The sequence below is a fragment of the Bos taurus genome, chromosome 4 (genome assembly GCF_002263795.3).
Source record: "Bos taurus isolate L1 Dominette 01449 registration number 42190680 breed Hereford chromosome 4, ARS-UCD2.0, whole genome shotgun sequence".
NCBI classification, from domain to species: domain Eukaryota; kingdom Metazoa; phylum Chordata; class Mammalia; order Artiodactyla; family Bovidae; genus Bos; species Bos taurus.
In genome coordinates this window covers 96,688,742-96,713,194 of record NC_037331.1, presented here as the reverse complement: position 1 = coordinate 96,713,194, position 24,453 = coordinate 96,688,742, and the positions used below count along the sequence as shown (strand labels likewise).

Here is a 24,453-nt window from a genome sequence, read left to right as displayed (position 1 = left end):
TTTCATTCTGTTTTCATAATGAGTTCATTTTGGACTTAAAATACCTCCTCAGTTCATTTCATCTTCAAGAGAAACTTCATTGGTAATTTACAGATAAAAATTTAAGTCACAGAGAATAGAGTCAGGAATAGAACACCGGTCTCTCTTTAAACCTGATTCTTTAATTAAAATTGTTTTGTTTTGAAATGTGCTTTTATGTCCTTTAAGAGAAATCAAATATAACATGCGTGTGTATTTCACAATCCTATGGTGTATACACACACACACACACACACACACACACATGCCTTCGGCCCACGGTTATGATTATAAAATGAAAGTCTTTCATTTTCATGTGTGGCAGGTTGTACCATTATGATTATTTTATGGCCATGTTTCAGATGCGTATCAACTTAAATCTGATCATTTTATACTATCTTTTAAAAGATCTTTTTATATATGAATAATGTCATAAATGCCTCGCTGTAAAATTCTTTGTAAATTATATAACTGAGATCAAATACATTAAAGCCATTTCTAAGTGATAAAACACACAGCAAAGTCTTATTAATTTGGATTCATTTAATTTACAGTTTGTCATGAAGTTAGAGAAGATTTATATTTACTCATATCAAACAAGGTCAGGGTAGGCGATGGCGTAGATAGGGTTTGGTAAGAAAATTCAGAGGGGAAATCTCAGATTACTTAGCACATTATTTTATGTAATCATCATGTACCTTGGACATTACTATTTACAGAGGATAAGTTGCTATTCTAATTATTAGTTTCATTAAAATAGTTCCTAGGGACCTCTGCCTGATAACAGTTAAAAGAGTTAAAAAGAACATGAATGTGTATCTTTTAAAATATTATATGTTTAGATTGTACCGTTGCTGCTTTCCTACCATTTATTCTATATAATTTTGTATTATATGCTGTAGTAAAAGCTAATTTATTTTTGGTGTTTATAGAGAAATTATTCCTTATTAAACCCTTCAACTCCTTAATTTCAAAATGGAATCTCTGTGAATTATTATAAGTTAATTTAGAGTGAATAACTTTAAATCCTTTTCTCATTTTCTTTGAATATAAAATTATAGCCTTATTGAACTGTTTGTTCAACATTAATTCTGATATTGTCACCTATGAAAGATATAATTTTAATTGGCCAAGAGCTATCTGATGTAGATAGTTTTGATGAGAAGTGTGTCAGCTTGAAATAAATCTATGTTTGAGAAATTTACTCTTAAAAACATTAATCTGAAAATGTCTGTGAATGCCTAATGCATCTGAATAGCTTGGGTAGGTGGGTATCACCTTGTATCTGTGTGCATTCTTATGATACCATAACAGTGAGCTGGGGCTTGGCTGTAGTTTGTAGTCACTTTCCATTTCCATTGGATTCTTAATGAAGTCCTTGTCCTTATTATATGACATATTTTGAGGCACCAGGAGAGGGGGTAAAAAAAAAGACAGTTGGATAATTTAGCACAAAGTGGTTTTGGATACCCTAAGGAATAGCAGGAGCCTGGCAGGTTACAGTTCATGCAATCACAAAGAGTTGACGCGACTAAGCGACCCACACCCACACACCAATGCCCCCTCCCCCAGTCAAGGTGAAGTGGGACTGGGGAGATGTGACTTTGGTGAGTATGGAGAGAGAGGAAGCTGGTAGTGCTTGGGCACCTTGAGGCAGAGGTCATGTGGGAGGAAGGTGCTTTGCTGTCATCAGCAGATTTTCATCTGTGTTTGAAAAGTCCGTATTACTGGAAGTGCATTATTTGTGATTATCAGTGGTCATACAGACTAGGTTTCCCATGTTTATCTTTTATCAGGGTGAACATTTTGGCCCAGTCTATAACAGTGTTTTCCGGTGGTGGGGCAGTACTGAGTCCAGGGAGGCTTAGAGATCTGTGGGCAAGCCACTGGTGTTTAGTGGGGAGGTGGGGACAGGGATCTAGAGAGCTTGCAGTGCCTCGGGGAGTTCCGCCCCTTGAAGAACTGTCCTGTGTCCTCCATTTCAGAATGTCCCATCAGGAATTCATGCAGCTGAAAACCTGCCCACCTAGCCCAGAACGGACAGAAGGCGTGTGGTTTTGTATAGTTTAAAGATACTCTGAATTTTCTGGGGATGCAACTGCTCTGTCACAGTAACCATAGCTATTGCATATGCGGTGGTTTAACAGAAGCTCACGAGTCAGCCTGTTTTATTGTATCTGGTATAGACTTGAGGTCTGATTCCCTGGTGGTTCAGTGGTGAAGAACCCGCCTGCCAATGCAGGAGACGCGGGTTTGATCCCTGAGTTGGGAAGATCCCCTGGAGAAGGAGATGGCTGTCCCCCGCTCTAGTATTCTTGCCTGGGAAATCCCATGGACAGAGGAGCCCGGCAGGCTACAGTTTGTGTCCGACTCTGTGATTAAACAACAGCAACAAGTGCAGGCTTGAGCATTTACATACTAAAATGCCATTATTCATTATAAATTAATTTCTCTTTATTTTTTTTTAATGGTACACTTAGGGTATTATTGATTAAAAACCTTGTGTCTGTATTGTCTATTTATTTTCAGCATAGTAGAGGGAGTGTTACAAAATACTTTATTTTGTATTTCACCCTATAGGGTGAAACCCAGTGGTCTGAACAAGGACCTTTTATGTCATCCCAGGTGTTCTAAACCAGTTACATCCTAAGCCTTGAGCACATGATATAACTGCTTCTGAAAGACAAAGTGTTCAACGGCCTTTCTCTGTGTAACACTAGTGTGAAGAAAATTTGTGGATCTTTAGGAATATAATCATAATAAATGTTTGTACTATTCTGTTGAGTTGAGCTTGACTATAGATAATTTTACTTTTAGAAAAAAGGTAAAGTACATTCTTGTGTTTAAAAGATAAGCTAGGGCCTTTGTTCTTGAAATTCTTGTGCACAGTCTTGTCTCTTACAGATGGTGAAGTCACTGGTGGTCATTGACTTCACAGAGTTTCCACAGTGCTTCACAGAGAATTATGTTTGGTTTATTAGACATTGCAACCGCCGGTGACTACGTTGAAATAGGGTTTTCTGAACAATAGGTAGATATTCGTTGGATGGAGGAAAAAAATAACAGGGCTATAGATAAAAGCGAGGCTGACCTAATTTTCACAGTGTGAATTAAAAAACGAAGCTCAGGGTATTGCACTATAGTTTAATGAAAAATATTATACCAATATGTATTATGCTGCCTCACAGTTTTAATATATTTGAACTACCATAAATAAAATATGAATCAAGCATGGGTGTAAAATCTCAATTGCTTTATTTAAAACTTCCCAGGAGAGGCCGTTGTTCTGCAGTGGTTAGCTCATGGGTTAAATAGGTCCTTTTTGGCATCTCACCCTTAATGGACTATAAATGAAGCCACTGAAGCCCAGAGGTCTGACTCTGACCTGCTGCTGCTGCTAAGTCGCTTCAGTTGTGTTTGACTCTGTGCGACCCCATAGACGGCAGCCCACCAGGCTCCTCTGTCCATGGGATTTTCCAGGCAAGAGTACTGGAGTGGGGTGCCATTGCCTTCTCTGACTCTGATCTGCCTACTGTTTTTGCTGCCTAGTGGTAGGCCAATATCTAGAAATAGGACTCTAGGTTTTTTTTTTTTTCTTCTTGTAGAAAGGGCTGTCATTGGGTCAGAACTTTTACTTTCATTCAGAAGAAGAAAAGTCTTGAGGTTGGAGTTAGTTGACATTTCCCAGGGCTGTAGGTGGATTAGAAGATAGATTCTGTTTTTAGACTTTTGCTTTCCTTGGACTTCGAATATGTGCAAAGATAGATTTAAAGTCTTCCTTGGAAAATAGTGTGGGTCAGAGTTTGAAGTACTAAATATTTTAGTTGAATTTAGGAATTTTATTAGCAGTAATGGATTTTTGGCTAAAATACAGTTTTTATCACTAATAGGAAGAAGGAAGAATGATTTATGACTTGCTATTTTGACTTTCTATTTACCAAAGCAAATTACTTAGGTTAGGACATTAGTCTTGGTTAAAGCCCTTTAGCACACGAGAGTGGGCTTGTCCACTGTTGCAGTGTTCTAAACTATGTTTAGAGAAATGTGCTGTGAGCCTGGCTTGCATCGGCGTGGCAATCAGGAAGGAGGACTGGAACATGATAAATCAGTGTGAACTGGTCCATGCTGCTGCACAGCCACATCTTTGTGAGTAATGTAGACATTATAGTCTCTAAATTACTTTTGAGCAGCGACCACTAGCATTCATCAGTCTTTTATAATTTAGTTGCAGATTATTGATTATGACTGCCCTTCAAACATGCACAGGTCTCTACCAATTGCGAAAATCATCTTTTATTTATAATTTTTCCAACTCGTTCCTTTTTGTTTCATTTCTAAACTTGGTGAAGAGAGGCTTGTAATTGCTGCCTTCCATTGTCTCCTCCCACTGGTTCCTGATGCCCGGACCACCTGATTTCCATGCACTCCATGGGACGGTGGGTCATTGCAAGCATGCTGCCAGGTCTTCCCGCTGTGCCCAGGATAGACATGAATTCACTGAACCTGGACTAGGCCGTGGAGTCCTGCACAGAGTGTCCCAGGCCGCTGCTGCCAGCTAATCAGAATTGGCACATGAGTCGAAATCTGTTTCACTGTTTCTGTACAGAGTACTTTGGTTCATATCTTGCTTTTCCCATTCCATTTCTTCTTGGTCTCTAATGATGTTCTTTCACGCCTCTCCTTCATCTGATGAATTTTTAAGGCCTATTCTTTAGCCTTCTACTCTCTTTATACATTTTCTTTATTTTTCCAGGAAAATTCACTGATCTCAGATCTGTAACAGTTATTTCCAAATCAGCATTTCCAGCCAAGTCTCAAATCAAATCTGAATTTCAGGTTCAAATGTCTAATTGCCTGCCATTCCATGTGGTGATTCTGCCATTACTTTCAACTGAAAGTATGTCTGACCTGAAACTCATTACCTTTCTTCACTTTATTGACCATGCTGGGTGTTAGTTTTCTGGCATCTGGGTGCACCTTTGACTTTCTTTCTCGTTCATCTCTCAGTCACAGATGATCAGTTTTTCCCATCAAAGTCCTTGTATCTCAGAATCCATGCTTATGGCCAGTATCCTAGTTCAGGTCCTCATCAGCTTACACCAGCAAAGCTCAGGCTCGAGTGAGCACCTCAGATTTGGTGGGCTTGTTAGCACACAGATTGCTGGGTCCCACCCCCAGGCCTTCTGAAGTATAGTTCTGGGGTGCATCTGAGTTTGCATCTCTTAGCAGATTCCTGGTGACGCTGCTGGGGGACGGAGGCAGAGAGAATGAAGCTGCGTTTTGAGAACCACTCATTGCTTTACATTTTTCCCATCCAATTAATCTGCAAATCTCTGCGAGATTAGACTAGATTAGACTTCCTGGAACACCCCATTTCATTGAATTATTTTCATTTTTAAACACCTGTTTATGATACCCTCTCTCTTAACATTTCTTATCCAAGCCCTGCCTAGTTTCCAAGACTCCTCACAAATGAGCATAAATTACCCTTCATTTTTTTTTTCCTTACAAACAAGCTTTGTTTGGTTTCCTTTCCATTTGTCTGGTCTTATGTCCTTGCTTCAGTCCCTCTTCCTTTGTGAAATACTCCATGAGTACACCCCACCTTTGTAAGTTTCATTATTACTAAACCCCCAAAGCACTCATTCAGACTCTTATCTCCTTAATGGTAGGAACCATATGTCTTCATCTCCTACAAAGCCTAGAATAGGATTAAATCAGTGTGGATTTACTACTAAGTGAATTGATTGATTTCTCTAGTTTGTATATTCCTCGAGGCTGCTTGATTTGGGAGAAAACAATTAAGCAAAAATAATTTCATATATTTAAGCATTAAACCTTACAGCTAGTACAATAAGCTTATAATGAATGTCCATCCCTCTCTCCTTTATGAATAATCCACTGCTGGTAGTGGTGGCTCAGAAGTGTCCACAGGAGCAGAAGCCTGGTGATGGTGGTCGTGGCATGCAGAACTGGGGAGAAGCCCTTTGTTTTGAATTTCTTTTGGCAGTCCGCACTTTTTCCTTAGATAACATGTGATTTTGGAGAGGGTGTTCTTAGTTTTTTCTGAATCATCCCTAAGTTACCTGAAAAGTTGGTGGTTTACTTCCCCTAATGACTGATGTTGACTCCAGAGAGCAAGCAGTTAAGATGTTTACTGAACAGCTGCTGTGTGCCTAGCAGAGTCTGCACAATATTGCTGTCTCTCACCCTGTCCTTCCTTCCCTCCTCTGTGTTTTTGGTTTGCCTGTAAAGCGTAGAGGATGTTTTTGCTAGTTTTCAGGGTGTTTGCTAGACAGTTGTCCCAGATGAGCGGAACGTCGGTTCAGGGGAACACTTGGCAGTATATGTTGTCAGCGGTAGAACCTTGGTTCTTTCACCTTCCGGTTTGGGGCTTTTTGGGGAAATGGAGGCTCAAGCATGAATTCGGTCTTGTCAGGCTCTCATTTAACACAGCCGTGTTAAGGGGAAGGCTGTTGGAGAGTTTCTAGCTTGGGTTCTCATTTTACAGAGGAGACAGCTTTGACCTAAAGCAATGACGTGTTTTTGAACAAAGTCACAAAAACGCATTATGGCAAAGCCAGAATAGACGGGAACCGCCTTTACATCCAGCTTGGTCCTCTTTGTGTGTCATGGATCTTTATGGAGAAGCCTTTGAATGTGGCCACACTCAGGACTATTGTAAAGAAACAGGAAAAGGTTTGGGTGGTTTTGGTACTGCATTTGGGGTTGGAGGTTTAACGCTGCTGAATTTATAGTTTTATCCCCAGTGAACAAAATACATCCATTTGTGAAACAGACAAAAAAATTAAGCTATGCATCAAAAAGCAATATCCAGAGGTAATTATTATTTTTTAATTTAAATTATAGATCTTATTTTCCTAGAGGCTGTGTGAGATTTTGCAACTATTATTCAGAATATTAAGACATGAAATACTAGGTATATCTGATTCTCAATACTGGTTTATGAATTGTCTTCTTAAAAATGTGGAGACCGTAGAATATGAGTGATGAGCCTTTCTGCTGCTATACAGCGTCTGCAGCCCGTACTGATGTTTGTTTTCACATAGAATGGAGCATGGAGCTGGTTTCCAGGAGTGCTTGTTGTGAGGCAAACAATAAAATGAACATTATTTGCATATTATGCCATTCAGATTAGAAATTTACGAAAGCATATAAATCCTCATGGAGCAGTAATACTGCAAAATAAGCCATTAACTTGATGCAGTTGATGTTTAGGTTGCCAAACTCTTTGTGACACTGTACCTTCTGATTCGATATTTATGGTTCTGAAAGTGCAGTTAAGGATTTTCCTTCCAACGTCGTCATTAGCTTTGATGTATATGTGGCCTCAGTTACCCGGCCAGGTATCTAGACAAATGGCATTTCTCGAAGTCAGTCCTAGGTTACATTACCCTTAAGGTGATGGTGAACGTTACTGTCAGCTTATCATCACACTTAACACTCCGTGTGTGTGTGTGCTTAAATCAGGTTTGTCTGCTAACTAGATGCTGCCACAAATGGATAATGGCACACTGTTACGTGATTCTTTCTAACCCTGGAGATTTATTGTAGCCATCTTTTGACTCTTCTAATCAAACCCTGTACCTTTTATAAGATAAGGAGCGTGACAAGATTTATCCTGCAGCCCATGCTGTGAGTCATTTACTCCTGATACACTCTGTGTTGTATTTCATTGATTGCATGGATGCTTCCATTATTATTTTTTAAACAATCAGTGCTCTTTTTATATTAATGAATTTATTGAAATAATAAGATTAATGGATATTTCTATGGAGCTGAAAATTTAATTTGGCTGTATTTTATGGTGTTAGCTTTGGCTCAGCTATCTCAATCCTGGCAGAGTCAGTGTTTATCTAAAATCTGCTGCTTGTGTTATGCAATTACATACATTTATTTCCTTCTGAGAGTAGACCGCCATAGTTCTCTTTGGTGTTTTTAAACTAGCATATGAAAATAATAGGCTTTATAAAATTGGATATGATACATATCAGCAAATGGTAAGACCAGAAATAGAAATGGAATAAAGGAAAAATCCCAAAGGACCTGACATTTCTCTAAGAGGCAAGCCATAATTTTTATTAAGTAACTTATGGAGATAGTTTCAGAAATACTGTAATTGAGGAGGGAATTATAATGTAAGGGTTATGTTAAGAAAATGAAGGAAAGGGAAAGTCATAGTGGAAACAGTTGCAAAAGGAAATTGGTATGTTCCTTGAAATCCAGGGAATCTGTGTAAGTCAAATCATGGTTGTATTTTTAGTCTTGTGTTTTCATGACATAAGCTATTGTGTTACGGCTTGATGAGCCATTCATAACGACATTTTGTCTTTTGGAGTCATTTCTGTTCATCATTCAGGGAACTATCTTAAATATATTTGTAGAGTTCCATCTCCTCTACCCCATCCCTCTCTACCCCACATTTAACCACATTTAACAGAGAATTAGGACATTGTCATGCAACATAGAAGCCATTCATAACGACATTTTGTCTTTTGGAGTCATTTCTGTTCATCATTCAGGGAACTATCTTAAATATATTTGTAGAGTTCCATCTCCTCTACCCCATCCCTCTCTACCCCACATTTAACCACATTTAACAGAGAATTAGGACATTGTCATGCAACATAGAAGACAAGTGAAGTGTAAGAAATTTATGCTGCTCTTTCTCTCAGAATTAAGACCGTGGTATCCACAGTTCCTGAGAATACTAAGAATCAAGTAATATAAGGTTAGGAGTTTGTTATTTGATCCCCAAGTTAGAAATTCTTAGAATTTATTAATTTAATTTAGTAATTTAGAACATGGCTAAGAGGGACAAAAGTTTGCTAGGTGGTCAGTAAAGAAGAATCTTTGGACTAACCAAAACATTTTCTTTTTTAGAATGCTGTTTACCTAAAGCAAGCATAAATTTGAGTTGTTTTTAATTCAGATACTTCTTACTTTCAATAGTAATTTCAAATAAAGGGTTTAGGGCAGACACCAAGCAGTTGTAATGCTTGACTTTTTCTCACATATTTTGTGGTCAGTGTCATATCATGTATAACTAATTGACAAAAATGCCAGTCTTTGTGTTTATTAGGATACATTTGCCATTGAGAAAAAAAATTAAAGTGGTTTCTGAGAACATTTTACCAAGTCCATGAGTTACAAGTATGTGAAGAAAGCATCCTTTTGTCTTAATACATTTTAAAAGGAAAGTGAGAAATGTATATGAAAGCTTTGGAACCCTACTTACTGAGTCTGAACTAGTTTTGCAGATTTGCCTGGCAAATCTGATGTATATGGTTTGAAAATTTCTCATTTTTACTTTTTCTCATTTCACAAACTTTGCCAGTCCCCAAAGATCTGCTTGGAAACTCACTGTGCTAATAGGCAAAGTTGGCCTTTCCTGAGCTTCTGTTCAAGTAGTCCATCCTGAAACACTGACCTTTTAGTTTAATAACAGTTTTATTTGAGAAAATGTTTAGATCCTGAAGCTGAAAAGAGTGTTTTCAGAAAGGCCATTTTAAATAGTGGTCTCCAAATGGTATATCTGTTTTCCCTCATGCACTTTGGACCTATCTACCTAGAAGAAATGTATTGTTGCTTTCTGTATTCTATTGATTTAAAAACAAATAACATGAAACTTAGATTTGCTCAAAACCCATTACCACACCAGTTTATTTTCCTGCCTGGGCTTTGAATTGCTATTTTAGATTTTAAACTTTATGCTTGGTCATGTTTTATCTTTTGTTATTTTAAATTCTCCATTGTAGCTAAAGTAATTACTTTTTCAGCTGTGACCTTGAACTTGGGACCCAAAAGGGGTGGGTGGGTGTGTGTGTGTGTGTGTGTGTGTCTTTTCCAGGAATAGCTATGGCATTAAAGAGACAGCCGTGCTTTGACTGACCAGAAGTGATGGAACTAGCCGGTCCCTTGGGCGTGTCTTCTTCAGTGGCTTCGGGAGCATCCCTGCCTTTTGCATCTCTGGTGCTTCCTCCTCTCACCTTTCTCCCTCCACTTGTGGCCTACCTAGGTGATTGCACCACTTTCCATCTATTTACCACCTCACCCACGGCAGGTGGCTTGGCAGACAAGCCTTCTGCACTTCCTTCTCTGCAGTCTCTCTTGGCATGGCTGGCTTCCCAGCCCCCAACCTGGCCATCATTTGGAAAAGGAGTCCTCACCATTCTCTTTGAGGTTTATCACAGCATCATGAAAAACTCACTGCTGAATTTGGCTTTTCCCCTGGTAGGAAGCCCCTATGTGAGAGGCATTCATGGTTGTTCACCTGCTAAGTCATGTCTGACTCTTTGTGACCCCATGAACTGCAGCCTCCTAGGCTCCTCTGTCGTCCACTATCTCCCAGACTTTGTTCAAATTCATGTCCATTGAATTGGTGATGCTGTTTCACTGTCTCATGCTCTGCTACTCCCTTCTCGATGTGCTCTTCAATCTTTCCCAGTATCAGGGTCTTTTCTAATGAGTCAGTTCCTCACATCAGGTAGCCAAAGTACTGGATCTTCAGCATCAGTCCTTCCAGTGAATATTCAGGGTTGATTTCCTTTAGCATTGACTGGTTTGATCTCCTTGCAGTCCAAGGGACTCTCAAGAGTCTTCTCCAACACCACAAGTCAAAACCATCACTTCTTTGGCGCTCAGCCTTCTTATGATCTAACTCTTACATCCATCCATGACTATTGGAAACACCAGAGCTTTGACTGTGCACTGTCCTTATAGTGCACTGTGAGGACATGTTGGATCAGCTCCCCTAGAAGATTGATCTCACTGCTTCATGCTTAGACCTGGTATACCAAGGTCTTACCAAAGCCTAGTTCTGTTGAGTGAAATTCAGCTGAATTGTGATCAAGAATTTGATTGAATTTTGCCTGAGAAAAATTTTGCTGTGATAATTTGATTATCCTGGCAGATTTGTGTGATTTTACACGTGGTCTGACTGTGCACTGACCCAAACTGATATACTGTACTTCACAGTATAGTTTCATCGGGTAGTACTAACTGGGTTAAATATGTGTCTCAATGTTTGCTACTAATAGAGCTACCAGCTGTGGACAACTTGAAAAACTGTGTCACATTGTTTTGCTTGGTGATAAGAGGGTGAGGAAACCGTGAAAACCATCACCTTGTGGTGGGCATAGCCTGGAACTTCATAGCCAGCTGACATCTATGTAACCTACCCGGTCTTGTTTTTGGATGAGGAAATCAAAACTCAGCTAGGTTAGCTGATTGACCTAAAGCCTGGCTGATAAAAAGACAAAGTCTATCCAGACTCCTTGACGAGCCATTACTGTCTGTAATTTCTCTGCTGGGTTTTGTATTGTTTTAAACTCTTAGTGCTGGAAAAGAAAATGAAAAAAAAATCTTAAGATTTGCCTGAATCAAACAATTTCTTTTTTAGTTTCTTAAAAAGTTTTTGTTTTGGATGACTTTTTCAAAACAGAGACTTGTCTCACACTTTAGACTACCAAGTAGAAGAATGGCAAACAGCAGAATAGTTTGTGTATATTATATGTATGTGTGTGTGTATATATGTGTGTGTATACACACACACACACGCACACACACATACATATATATATATATATATAGTTCTAATGGAGAATGTCCGTTTGAGAGCAACTTCTTGAGAAAACTGCCCAGAGAGGCTAGTAACTTGCCCAGGGTCTCCCAAGTTGCTGATGGGCAAACTGGGATCAAACCTCAGCTAGTCCGTACATCTTTCTCTGGTTCCTTGTCCATCATTCTTTTCATTTATAGTATATTCTTTTCTCAGCTTTATTGAGAGACATTTAACATATTGTACTATTCACTCATTAAAGTGTACAGTTCACTAATTTTTAGTATTTGCAGATTGTGCAACCATCTTACAGTCTAGTTTAGAACATGTTCAATACCCCCAAAGAAATCCTATACCCCCTTAGCTGTCACTCTCCATGCCCCCACTCCCCTGCCCCAGACAACTACTCACCTACTTTCTGCATCTGCAGGTTTGCCTTTTCTAGACATTTCATATCAATGGCCATGTACAATACGTGACCTTTGTGTCTGACTTCTTTCACTTAGCATTTTTTCAAGATTTATTCATGTTGTAGCACATATTAGTACTTCATAACTATTTATGATTGAATAATATCACACTGAATGGATATACTACATTTGTTTATCCATCCATCAGTTGATGAGCATTTAGATTGTCTTCACTTTTGGGATATTATGAATAATGCTGCCATAAATATTCATCTAGAAGTTTTTGTGTAGACATGTTTTCAGTTCTCTTGGTTATACACGGTATCTAACAGTGGAATTGCTGCGTAATATGGTAACTGTTTAGCATCTTGAGAAGCTGCCAAACTATTTTTATACTGACTGCATTATTTTACATTCCCACCAGCAGTGTATTAATATGCAGGTTTCAGTTTCTCCACATTCTCACTAACCCCTGTTAATTGTCTTTTTCATTAAGTTTGAATTGGTAAATCACGTGGCTTTGGTTTGCATTTCCCTAATGATGGATACTATTGAGTGATTTTTCATGCAGTTATTGGCCATTTGTGTATCTTCTTTAGAGAAATGCCTGTTTATGTCCTTTGCCCATTTTTAGTTATGTTACCATTTTATTGTTCAGTTCTGTTGTAAGTGTTCTTTTATATTCTGGATACAAGCACCTCAACAGCTATATGATTTGCCAGTATTTTTCCCCATTCTGTGGGTTGTCTTTTCACTTTCTTGATGATGTCCTTTGATATTGCTATTTTCTGATAGTCCACAATTAACAGAAAACATCCTTAAGAGCTTTCATATATTTTCTTTTCTTGCTGTTACCCAGTGTCAGCTAAATTTTTGCGTATTTCCTAAGGCAAGGTTGTTATAATATCAAGATTATCAAATAAAATGTCATCAAAGAGCAGAGACAGTACTGTCTAGTTTCCATCTAATAGGCTCAACCAGTTGAAATCCTGGGTGAGGTCCTGTGTGTATTCCTAGAGTTTAAATGTTTCTGGTGCTTTCTTGGTCATAGTTTTGGGTAGTGGGTTTTGGGTAGTGAAGAGGAAATAGTCCTTGCTTATTTCTTAGGGAGGGCTCTTAAAGAGTATATAAAATTTGTCAATTTATTTGCTGTCATAGCTGTAAGACTCTTACAAAACATATTGTACAAAATCATTTAATTGGAAAGACCAGCTGTTTCAAGTCAAGTCACCAGGTACTTAGAAAGCTCCAGCTGTGTTCTCAGCACTGTTCTGTGTCTCTCTCTCCAATTGTTGGGACTTGAATTTGAAGGACACGTTTTCCAAAAAATATGGTTTTAACATTTTCATGAGTCAGTGAATTCCTTTTTCATAAATCATGGATAAGTGAATTTAACCACACATGATTTTATTTCTCTAATAAGTGATTTTTTAAAATGTTCAGTTATCAAAGTGGGAATGTTTTGATGTCATTTTCTTCTCTGAAGTCCCTTCCTTGCAGCCTCTCCTCTTTCTCTATGCAATTGTCAGACTTTAGTGGTAGGACATCATTTTAAAGAATTTGTACTTAATGGCTCAGTCCCCACTGGGCAGTAAGCAGCTCCTTGAGTTTATTATAACTTTTGGCAGGTATGGAGATTTCTAGGTCGCCAGAGAGCTCTTGATTAAATTACTTCTGAAGTGCACTAATTGGTCTTTTCCACAGTGCTTAGGTGGTTCCAAGGAGATACTGACCAGCTGGCAGAACTTTGCCCATTAAGATCTAGTCTCAGTTTCATCTTCCTGAGTATTCTCATGCTTTTGTTTAAAGAAGTCACTTATTGTATCTTTTTCCCTTCTTTGTTGATTTTAGTTTCTGATGAAGAATTGAAAAGAAGAGTGGCTGAGGAACTGGCATTGGAGCAGGCCAAGAAAGAATCTGAAAATCAGAAACGGTGAGTTTCATGGTGTTTGAGACAGATTTTGGTGGACCTGTCATAATTATGAAATGCTTTTGGAGAGGAGTGATTATAAAGAGACTCATCATCGGTGTCTGGCTCGACTTCAGAATCTGCTGAACATAAATGGATGTGGCTCTTTTTGGTTTTGGACTGTGCTTGTTAAAGCCCTAGGTTATCCCTTTCCCAAACTCAATTGTAAGTCACCATTTTATCTCTTGTGTTGTTCTCAGTTGCATGAATAACTGAGCCTTGGTTTTTCAGTATGTGAAAAATAGTTTTTGAGGATTCTTCTGGCATTTCTCAGGCTAGATTCTTTTAATGAATGTATTTTTGATAGAAAATTACATTATCTGCTATGGGTATTGCCAGTATCTGATGGATCATTGAAAAAGCACAAGAGTTCCAGAAGAACATCTACTTCTGCTTTATTGACTACTCCACGGCCTTTGACTGTGTGGATCACAACAAACTGTCGAAAATTCTTCAAGAGATGGGAGTACCAGACCTCCTTCCCTGCCACCTGAGAAATCTGTATACAGGTGAAGAAGCAACATTTAGGATCGGACATGGAACAACAGACTGGTTCCAAATTGGGAAAGGAGTACATCACAGCTGTATATTGCCACCCTGCTTCTTTTACCTATATGCAGAGTACATCATGCGAAATGCTAGACTGGATGAAGCACAAGCTGGCATTAATATTGCTGGGAGAAATATCAATAACCTCAGATATGCAGATGACACCACGTTTATGGACAGAAAGCAAAGAACTAAAGATCCTCTTGATGGAAGTGAAAGAGGAGAGTGAAAAAGCTGGCTGAAAACTCAACATTCAAAAAACAAAGATCATGGCATCTGGTCCCATCACTTCATGGAAAATAGATGGGGAAGCAATGGAAACAGTGAGAGACTTTATTTTTTTGGGCTCCAAAATCACTGCAGATGGTGACTGCAGCCATGAAGTTGAGATACTTGCTCCTTGGAAGAAAAGCTATGACCAATCTAGACAGCATATTAAAAAGCAGAGACATTACTTTGTGGACAAAGGTTCATCTAGTCAAGGCTATGGTTTTTCCAGTAGTCATGTATGGATGTGAGAGTTGGACCATAAAGAAAGCTGAGCACCAAAGAATTGATGCTTTTGAACTGTGGTGTTGGAGAAGACTCTTGAGAGTCCTTTGGACTGCAAGGAGATCCAACCAGTCTATCCTAAAGGAAATCAGCCCTGAATATTCATTAAAAGGACTGATGCTGAAGCTGAAACTCCAATACTTTGGTCACCTGATGCGAAGAATGGACTCATTTGAAAAGACCCTGATGCTGGGAAGGAGTGAAGGCGTGAGGAGATGGGGACAACAGAGGATGAGATGGTTGAATGGTGTCACCCACTTGATGGACATGAGTTTGAGCAAACTCCAGAAGTTGGTGATGGACAGGGAAGCCTGGTGTGCTGCAGTCCATGGGGTCACAAAGAGTCAGACACGACTAAGTGACTGAACTGAACTATGGGTATTAAGGTTAACAATATTGTAGCTAATAATGAATGTCATAGATAGTACCCATGTTAATAAATAGGGTTAATTAGTAATCAGTTCTGTTCAGTATGCTCACTTAAAAATTCAAAGACTTTACAGATGTGTAAGGTTGAAAAAACAAAATCCTCCACAATTTCATTCTATTAAGATCATCACATTTCACTCCTCTAGCCTTTTTTCTGTGTACATACTTCTATTTTATTGTTGTCTTTAGGACTACTTCTACTAGCAGTAGCAGCTGAAAGAGTTCATTGAAGTTCTTGTAATAAAAAACTGGAAGCAGTCCATGTGCCTGTCATGGGAGACTGGATGAATGAATTATGGCACGTACCCATCATGGAATATTAGATGCTCAAGTAGATCTTACATTCTGATTCAAAAAGATGTTGAAAAGCTGTAAACTGAACACAGTATTTGAAACAATGTAGATGGTTTTTTGTGGGTAAAGCAGCGCCATGGACTGTAGCCAGGCTCCTTTGTCCATAGGATTTCTCCAGGCAGAAATACTGGAGTGGGTTGCCATTTCCTTCTCCAGGGTGTCTTCCCAACCCAGGGATCAAATCTGCATCTCTTGCATTGGCCATGGATTCTTTACCACTGAGCCACCAGGGAAGCCCTGGGGGTAAAAGTTGTACTTTTTAAAGTATGCTGCTGCTGCTGCCGCTGCTAAGTCGCTTCAGTTGTGTCCGACTCTGTGCGACCCCATAGACGGCAGCCCACCAGGCTCTGCCATCCCTGGGATTCTCCAGGCAAGAACACTGGAGTGGGTTGCCATTGCCTTCTCCATTGTGTGAAAGTGAAAAGTGAAAGAGAAGTCGCTCAGTTGCGTCCGACTCCTAGCGACCCCATGGACTGCAGCCTACCAGGCTCCTCCATCCATGGGATTTTCTAGGCAAGAGTACTGGAGTGGCTTGCCATTGCCTTCTCTGTTTTAAAGTATAAAGTATAGTTACATAAAGTATAAACTATACTTTAAAGTATAGTTGCTTATTCATAAAAATATGTGAATACATTTTAATCCGCAGTAGTCAAGTGCTTCCCTTCTGTGCTGTTTCTGAAATTTGCATACGGCACAAAGCATTATTATTCTGTGATCATGTGAATATCTTCCACATGCACAATGACTACTACCAGTAGATGGTTTGTGAGTACTACTACCAGTAGTACTACTACTACCAGTAGATTTTGTGTGTGTTTCTGAGTGTGTGTATTTGTTTTGGACTGCTTCACTAGTTTGCTTGAAGAGAGCTAAATGTAAAGAATCTTTGAATTGGTAAATCTAGTCTTCATTGGCTATAGGTGGTGGTGGTTTAGTCGCTTTCTGTCTGATTCTTGCAACCCTATGGACTGTAGCCTGCCAGGCTCCTCTGTCCATGGGATTCTCCAGGCAAGAATACTGGAGTACTGGAGTGGGTTGCCATTTCCTTCTCCAGGGAATCTTTGCAACCCAGGAATCAAACCTGGTTCTCCTGCATTGGAGGAAGATTCTTGACTGACTGAGCTACGAGGGAAGTCCTATAGGACCTTTCACATATAATTTAACCTCATTGGCCCTTAAATATTTCATATCTAAAGTGAGGAGTTTATGAAGTATTTTCTAATATTTCTTCTCTTTTGATGGAGTGCTTGGTACGCTAGGTCCAATTTGCCTGAAATGTCTGGGACAGGACATGAGTTTTAGTTTATACCACCATTTTCTCAGGAAATAGAGAAGACTCATGGCTTAGGATTTTAAAAATCAAGATGTAATTAGTACTGCTAAAAGGGTTTACGCATATTTCAATAGTTTCCTATACAGCCCTTTTTAATTATTTAATTGGGGTTAGGTTGATGGAGTACATAATTACACAGTGAAGTTTATTCAAAAACATTTCAGACCATTTTCTTTAAGAAGCAGAGAAAATCAGCATGTTATGGTAGAATTCCTTGTCTTTGAAATTTTATTATTTTTAATTGAATTTTATTTTAATTAGGAGTTTTTGGGTTAGACCTTCGTATTTACTTTGCTTACGTTTTTCACATAGAAATTTTTTGTCTTCTTTTCTTCTGCTATGGTACCGGCTGTTGTTACAACAATTCTAGCTGTGGTGGTTTTTCCCGCCTCTGTCACTTAGCGCCCATCTGCTCTCCCTGTTCTGTGAAAGATAAAGGGCAGGTGAGGTGGATAAAAGGTGTCAGTGAGAGCCGCTTTCATCTCTCACGTGGACTAGGGTTGGCAGCTTAGCTGTAACCTGGGACAAATGACTATTGATAAAGAATTTATTTTCTGTCACTTTTAAGGAGAGTAGAGGGTGGTACAGCATTTTTTTTTCCCCCTCTCTCTTTTAACAAAATGTTTTGTTTGAAACCTTCTTCATGAAAACTTCCAGCTGTCAAATCTTGGCAAAAAGTGTGTGTTTATCTGTATAATAGTTCTTATAAGAGTCAATAGCTATTATTTTCTTTCTTTTATCAACCAGAGAAGAAACTTCAGAAAAAGCATTAAGAAGGTTTTCAGTGTCATCTTTTAAAAGCATCTTTTTTTAGAGAAGCACAGAATTTATAGATGACTGTACCTATTGCCTTAATTGAATGAAGTCTTGAGAATGGTTCCTTGTGCCTTTGGATCGTCACTTGCACATCCTTGGCTTACCACGTCTTCTGTTTTCACCCCAAATGCACGCATAACTGTAGCTGAGTTCCTGAGTGCTTAAGACTGGGACACAGACACAGTCCAACATACGCAGAAAGGACTTTGGAAATGACTTCTGTTGTGATCTTTTTCTTTGTAGGATATTAATCATCTTTAGCTTTTTTATTATGGACAGTTTAAAGCACCTTCAAAAACAGAAGAGTACAGTGAGTCCCCATGACACTGTTTCAACAATTTTTGTTTCATCTGTATCCTATTCACTCTACCATTGTGGTGAGTGGTATGGAGAAGCACTAATATTTTTAATAAGTTGGTGAATTTTGTGGCAGGGAACTACTCTGAAATATTTTCTGTCAGCCTAGCTTCATTTCAGTTAGTTTTTTTTTTTTTTTTTGGTTGAAAGACTGGAACTTAACTCTGGCCAACTTGGGAAGCAAGGAAATTTTTAGAAGCATATTAGATAGTTCAAAAGAATCAAAAGGAAGACTAGAGAACCAGTACGTAGGGAAGAACTGGGTACTACTTAAAGCTTTACACAGTGGGGAAGAAGTAATTCCCCTGGATGATGGTTCCATGATAAAGGGGAAAGGATGGCGTGTGGCTGAATTTCATTGAATGGAAGATGCTGTTAATTTTTAGGAAGCATTGTATTTGGTATACCGCTAAGAAAAAAATAGTTGCAGATAATAACACAGTAGTTAATATCTCTTAGACTTTTCTTATTGAAAGAGCTCATTAAGATTGACTTTGAGTTTTTAAAAAGCTATCACCTGTGTGTTCATGAAAAGGAAAATGTGAGGAAAATAAATAGGTTAAGGCAGTGTTGTCAACTAGGGGAGATTTTGGTTTCCAGGGGATATGTGAAAATGTCTGGGGACATTTTTGGCTGTCACAGCTAGTTAGGTCTTACTGGTGTCTAGTGGGTAGAGGCCAGGGATACTGCTAAACATTCTGTAATGCACAGGCTACTCCCCCAAAACTCCCAAAAGCACACAAGAATTATCTGGCCCAGAATGTGAATAGTGCTAATAGTGAGAAACTCAAGGTTAAGTAAGGGATTCTCAAAACTTGTTCACATTGGTCTGATTCTTCTAAATCGCTCTGTGGCTTGGGGTCTTGATGTCTGTATTTTTCTACATAGTGTCATATTCTGTGCCATCAGAACCTTGATGACGACAACAGCCTCCTGCTGTCGTTCCTGGGATTTTTCCAGGCTGCTGAAAACCAGTTTTTACAAATTTTGATGCTTCTGCGCAAGCTATGACAACTGCTCAGGGCAGATTGGCAGAATGTAAGTGTGATATGCTTTCAGGCATGTGGAAACTGGACAGATGGGATCCTAGAATGTATTTCATCAGGACAGTCTGCAAACACTGTAGACCGTAACCTCTGTTAGGTTAGAAATGATTTCTTGAGTGTCTGCCTCATGTCCTACCTAATGCAGAAACCCTTTTACAGCATCTCTGACAGGTCACGCCACACACTGAGAATCATTTACACTGAAGGTATTTTAAAGTGTATTGGAGTCCTTAAAATTTCCACTTCCTTACTTTTAACTTATTTAGAGAATTTTATTTTTTTAAATTTTAGTTTTGGCTCTGCTGGTTTTCCTTGTTGTGCTGGGTCTGGTGGAGGTGATCAGGGCCACTTTGGTTGCAGTGCACGGGCTTCTCACAGTGTAGTGACTTCTCATGGAGCACGGGCTCTGAGGGCACGTGGACTTCAGTGCTTGTGGCGCGTGGGCTCAGTCGTTGCAGCTCCTAGGCTTTGGAGCACAGGCTCAATAGTTGTGATGCACAGGCTTAGTTGCTCCGAGGGATGTGGGAACTTCCCCAGCCAGGGATCAAGCTGGTGTCGCCTGCATTGCGAAGCAGATGATTAACCACTGGACCACCAGAAAAGCCCTATTTATTTTTTAAATTGAAGTATAGTTGATTTATAATATATTAATTTATGCTACACAGCAAAGTGATTCAGTTACATGCATATATATGTACACATTCTTTTTTATATTTGTTTCCGTTTGGTTTATCACAGGGTATTGAATATAGTTCCCTGTGCTATACAGTTGGAGCTTGTTTATCTAAGTCTCCGCTTCTTTAATAGGCAGATACAGCCTAATTAAAAGTTGCTTTCGAGGAAAAGGTTTCTACTAGGGTCACAGTGACGACACAGCTGATTATGAGCATGCTGTATATGTTCTGTTCTCATTTGTAAAACACATTTACATGTGGAATCTCAATTCATCTTAGATCTGATTCTGTTTTATGAGACTGTTGAGTGATTTGATGCCCTCCAAAATCACTGATATAGATTTAGTGCACACAGTAAAATCACTGGGTCTAATCTGGAATCGTAGTTTTGCTTATGACAACACCTAATGGGTGGAATAGTTGCCTGGTGTATTGGGAGTCAAGAGCAAATTAAATGCCCGTGTCAGCAGCTTGTTTTTCTGTGATACTCTGTGTGTTTGGGATTATAGCTGATCGTATTGTGTTGCAGCTAGAGAAGGCCAATATAGCAAGGACGCAATGTGCTACAGTTTGAGTATAGACTTTTAAAATGTGATTTGCTTCTCTCTTTTGCCGTACCTCCAAAAGTCAGTCTCTGACAGCAAGAAGAATGTGACTGCATCTGACCTCTGACCTTTGGTATTTGAATTTCACCTTTGTACCTATGAAGACAAGTGAAAGTTGCCTTCATTTTAATAACCTTTTTCAAGAAATCAAGAAGAAAGAAAGGGAATAGCTACTTGATGTTGTAACTAGCTGTAGATCCACCAAGATTGTTTGATGCTGCTTTTGGATGAATGTTGGTTGAGATTTTACCCCAGTTTTAATTACTTGAGAAATTAAATGCCATTTTCTAGTCATCAGCACATATTACGCAGTTGTTATTATGAAATTACATACCTCCAACCTGCAAGTAATCTCTAGGTATATAGTAATTAAAAAATAAAGCCACTTTCAGGGAGTAAGTTCTGTTGATTACTAATATTTATCAATCTCTTTTATCATAAAAATATGGTTTGTAAGGGACCTGAAAAGATGAGTTAGCAGTCACAGGCGGTGAATCTCACTTCTGATTTATGCTATGCTATGCTATGCTAAGTCGCTTCAGTCGTGTCCGACTCTGTGTGACCCCATAGACGGCAGCCCACCAGGCTCCACCGTCCCTAGGATTCTCCAGGCAAGAATACTGGAGTGGGTTGCCATTTCCTTCTCCAGTGCAGGAAAGAGAAAAGTGAAAGTGAAGTCACTCAGTCATGTCCGACTCTTCGTGACCCCATGGAGTGCAGCCTACCAGGCTCCTCCGTCCATGGGATTTTCCAGGCAAGAGTACTGGAGTGGGTGCCACTGCCTTCTCCATCTGATTTATAGGTATTTGCAGAGAAAGTGATTACAGTTCGTACACTGCTGTGATGTGAACAGATTTCCCAGTGTCTGGCTCCGGTAGGGGCAGTGGACAGTTGGTTGGCTTTATCTGCAAACTGTTTCTTTGTGTGCTCTGACATTTGCGAGATCCTTCTATAATATAAAAATCCCAGTGTATTAGATTAATTTTTTTATTAACCTCATTAAAGCTTTTTTTTTTTAAATGTATGTTGTATTGCTTTTCTATTCCATTCTGCTTAAATATAAAGACTTAACTCCATCTGAATGAAATAGATCACATCCTAGCCACCCGGTACTGTTCACTGGGGGATGATTGAAAGTGCTGTGTATGTACTAGGTATTGAAATCTGTAGCCATCTGCTACTTTTGTCTTTATTTTTTCCCAAGTGTCACTTTTCTATTTTTAATAGAGACAACTGCTTTCTATAACCAACAATTACAGAAGGTTGGGTTATCCAGTCTATGTTTTATTCACATCTCTTTACGTCTTTTTCCAAATCCAGTTTTCTTTCCTATTGATGTTATGCTGTTGTAGACTCCTACTCTGAATTCTGTTTGACAATCTGTTTTTTTTTTTTTTCAAACATGTAGGAATATTAAACCTGGAAAACCAGAATCAATCAAGCATGCCACAGAAATCTGTAACCCCCCCTTTTTTTTATTGGATGTAATAGCAGCCTTGATATTCAACCACTTCTTGTTCAGATGTTTCTTTTGACAGTAATTGCAGTGTTTTCTCTCATGAAGCAAGTGTTTGAAGTAATTTGTGCCAGAGTGGGTTTCTGCATTTGGAAATTTCTAGGAACTGGTTTTTGAGTGCCCTGTAGTTGTAGTAGTACTTCCTGAAGTTTCCCTGTTACCCAGAACAGTCTAGGAGAGTAGGGGTGGTAATGTACTCTGTAAAACATTTATTATTCTTTACATAAACTGTTAATGTTTCTTATCAGTGTTACCACCGATTTATAAAAACAGATGACTCAAGTAGACATCTGTAAGGTTGTCAGTCAGCAGGGGAAGCCGGTCTTGGGCCGCCTGCCCCACAGCCCTGCCCTCTGTTGCTGAGGTGATAGAATCATGTTGCCTTTGGTCGTTGTTTGTGCTCAGTGGTTCAGTCGTGTCTGCTGCTTTGTGACCCCATGTTCCGAGGCCCGCCAGGCTCCTCTGTCCATGCGATTTCCTAGGCAGGAATACTGGAGTGGGTCTGCCATTTCCTATTCCAGGGAATTTTCGCAGGTCAGGGATTAGACCCGTGTCTCCTGCATTGGCAGGCAGATTCTTTACCACTGAGCCACCAGGAGAGCCTCACATTGCCTCTCACCACCCTGTAAACATTTATTCAGAGGAGACTGACAGAACTCCGATAAATAGCTGGTCCTGGTGCCATCTGGTTATAGCTCGGACAAGGGGTTTAGAGCTCTCTGTCAGCCATTTTCCCCTCCTTTCCCCTTCCCAGAGACGTGGGAATCAGGGGGCTTAGAGAAACTTGTGGTGAGGATAATAGTCTCTCAGATTGGGACATTTCATGTGTGAGGAGTAAACTTTTCTCTTCCAAACAGCATTTGTTGGATAGACTCAGTTCAGTTTCCGTTTCAGAAGGTGAGTGGGCAGGCCTGATGTCCACTTCCTTGAGTCCAGAAGCCTGTACTTATGGACAGTGGCCCACGTAGGCTGGGCCTTACCCCTCTGAACCCTCAGTCCCGAGCCTTCTGGGGAACCATCTGCTGAGCCTGCTGGTGATGAATGCCCTGTTAGGAGGAGGGGAGCAGAATGAGAGGCAGGTCTGGCAGCTCCCTCTGCAACCGGGGAGAAACTGGCAAAGCTGCTGAGGTCAGAAGAGGAAGGGGAGAAGCCTGTTGTGTTTCTCCCTTCTCCCCTTCCTCTTCTGACCTCAGCAGCTTTGCCAGTGGAGCCTTGAGCTGAGAACGAGTGCAGGCAACATAGTTATAGTTCAGATGTCAATTTTATCTCAACATTATCATATTTCTAACTATTGGCACGTTCATGTTTAAGTAATCCCCTGTCCCCTTTTCCTAGTTGGAGAAAACTGTTAAAAAAAAAGAGTATCTCAAGTTTCTGATATATATATATTTTGAGAGAACCCATATTCTTTTGCATCCTATTCTTACGCAGAGCAGTTGTCATTTGTCTTTGATGAAAACTTTCCTCACAGTTTATAGATGACATACGTATAGAATACACACCTTGGGGTCACATTATGTTATGAAAACCATTCCAGAGTACAGGACCCATATGTCCAACTAAAACGAAAAAAAAAAAAAATTAAAGCAACAGGTGTTGGATTCTTGTATTTCCTGAGCACTTTATATATTTTAACTCATTTCATCCTCACAACACTTCTGTTATCCCCTCTCTATAAGTGAGAGATGAAGAAGAAATTACCAAAGTCATATCTAATAAGTGGTGAGCCTGGGATTTGAACCCACGTCTCCGTCAAGTTCATGCACTCCACCATCCTGCAGTACTACGTTGCTGTGTGTACAGGGAATACTCCCTTTAAAATTTTTCATTTGCAGTTGTGGGAAGAGGTAACAAACATTTACTTGAGCTTTCACCTCTAAACCGTTAGTAAATAAAAGATCTCTTGAAAGTGACCTCAGCTGTGTGCTTCTAGTTATTAGATCTGGCAGCCGCTCGGTATTTTTAAAACCTCCTTTATCTTAGTACCAGAATCTTTTGAGAGTTTGTGTTTCAAGTTAATATTCTTTAATCACGTAGGCTATAACTCGCTGTTAAATGCTGGTCTGTGTCCACCTTTTCAGTGATGGTGGCAATTTGAATTTCTTGTTTGCTTAAGATTGGAGCACAGCAAGGGTGGGGTGTCTGGAAGCAGATGGGGGCCTGCCTCGTGATTTGGAGGTGAGGGCTGCTTCCGCTCAGGGAGGCACGCAGTGCCCAGTAGTCCGTGCTCCTGGGAGCTCTCTG

At 39.6% G+C, this 24,453-nt stretch overlaps 1 protein-coding gene across 2 annotated transcripts in view; it reads left to right on the top strand.

Annotated features, from left to right (window-relative positions):
- The window catches only part of CHCHD3 (coiled-coil-helix-coiled-coil-helix domain containing 3), a 292,530-nt gene that overhangs the window by 48,154 nt on the left and 219,923 nt on the right, over positions 1-24,453 (top strand). For both annotated transcript variants that reach the window (NM_001035475.1, XM_005205750.5), the window contains 1 exon segment: positions 13,861-13,942. In NM_001035475.1, coding sequence (NP_001030552.1) covers positions 13,861-13,942 — 82 coding nt within the window.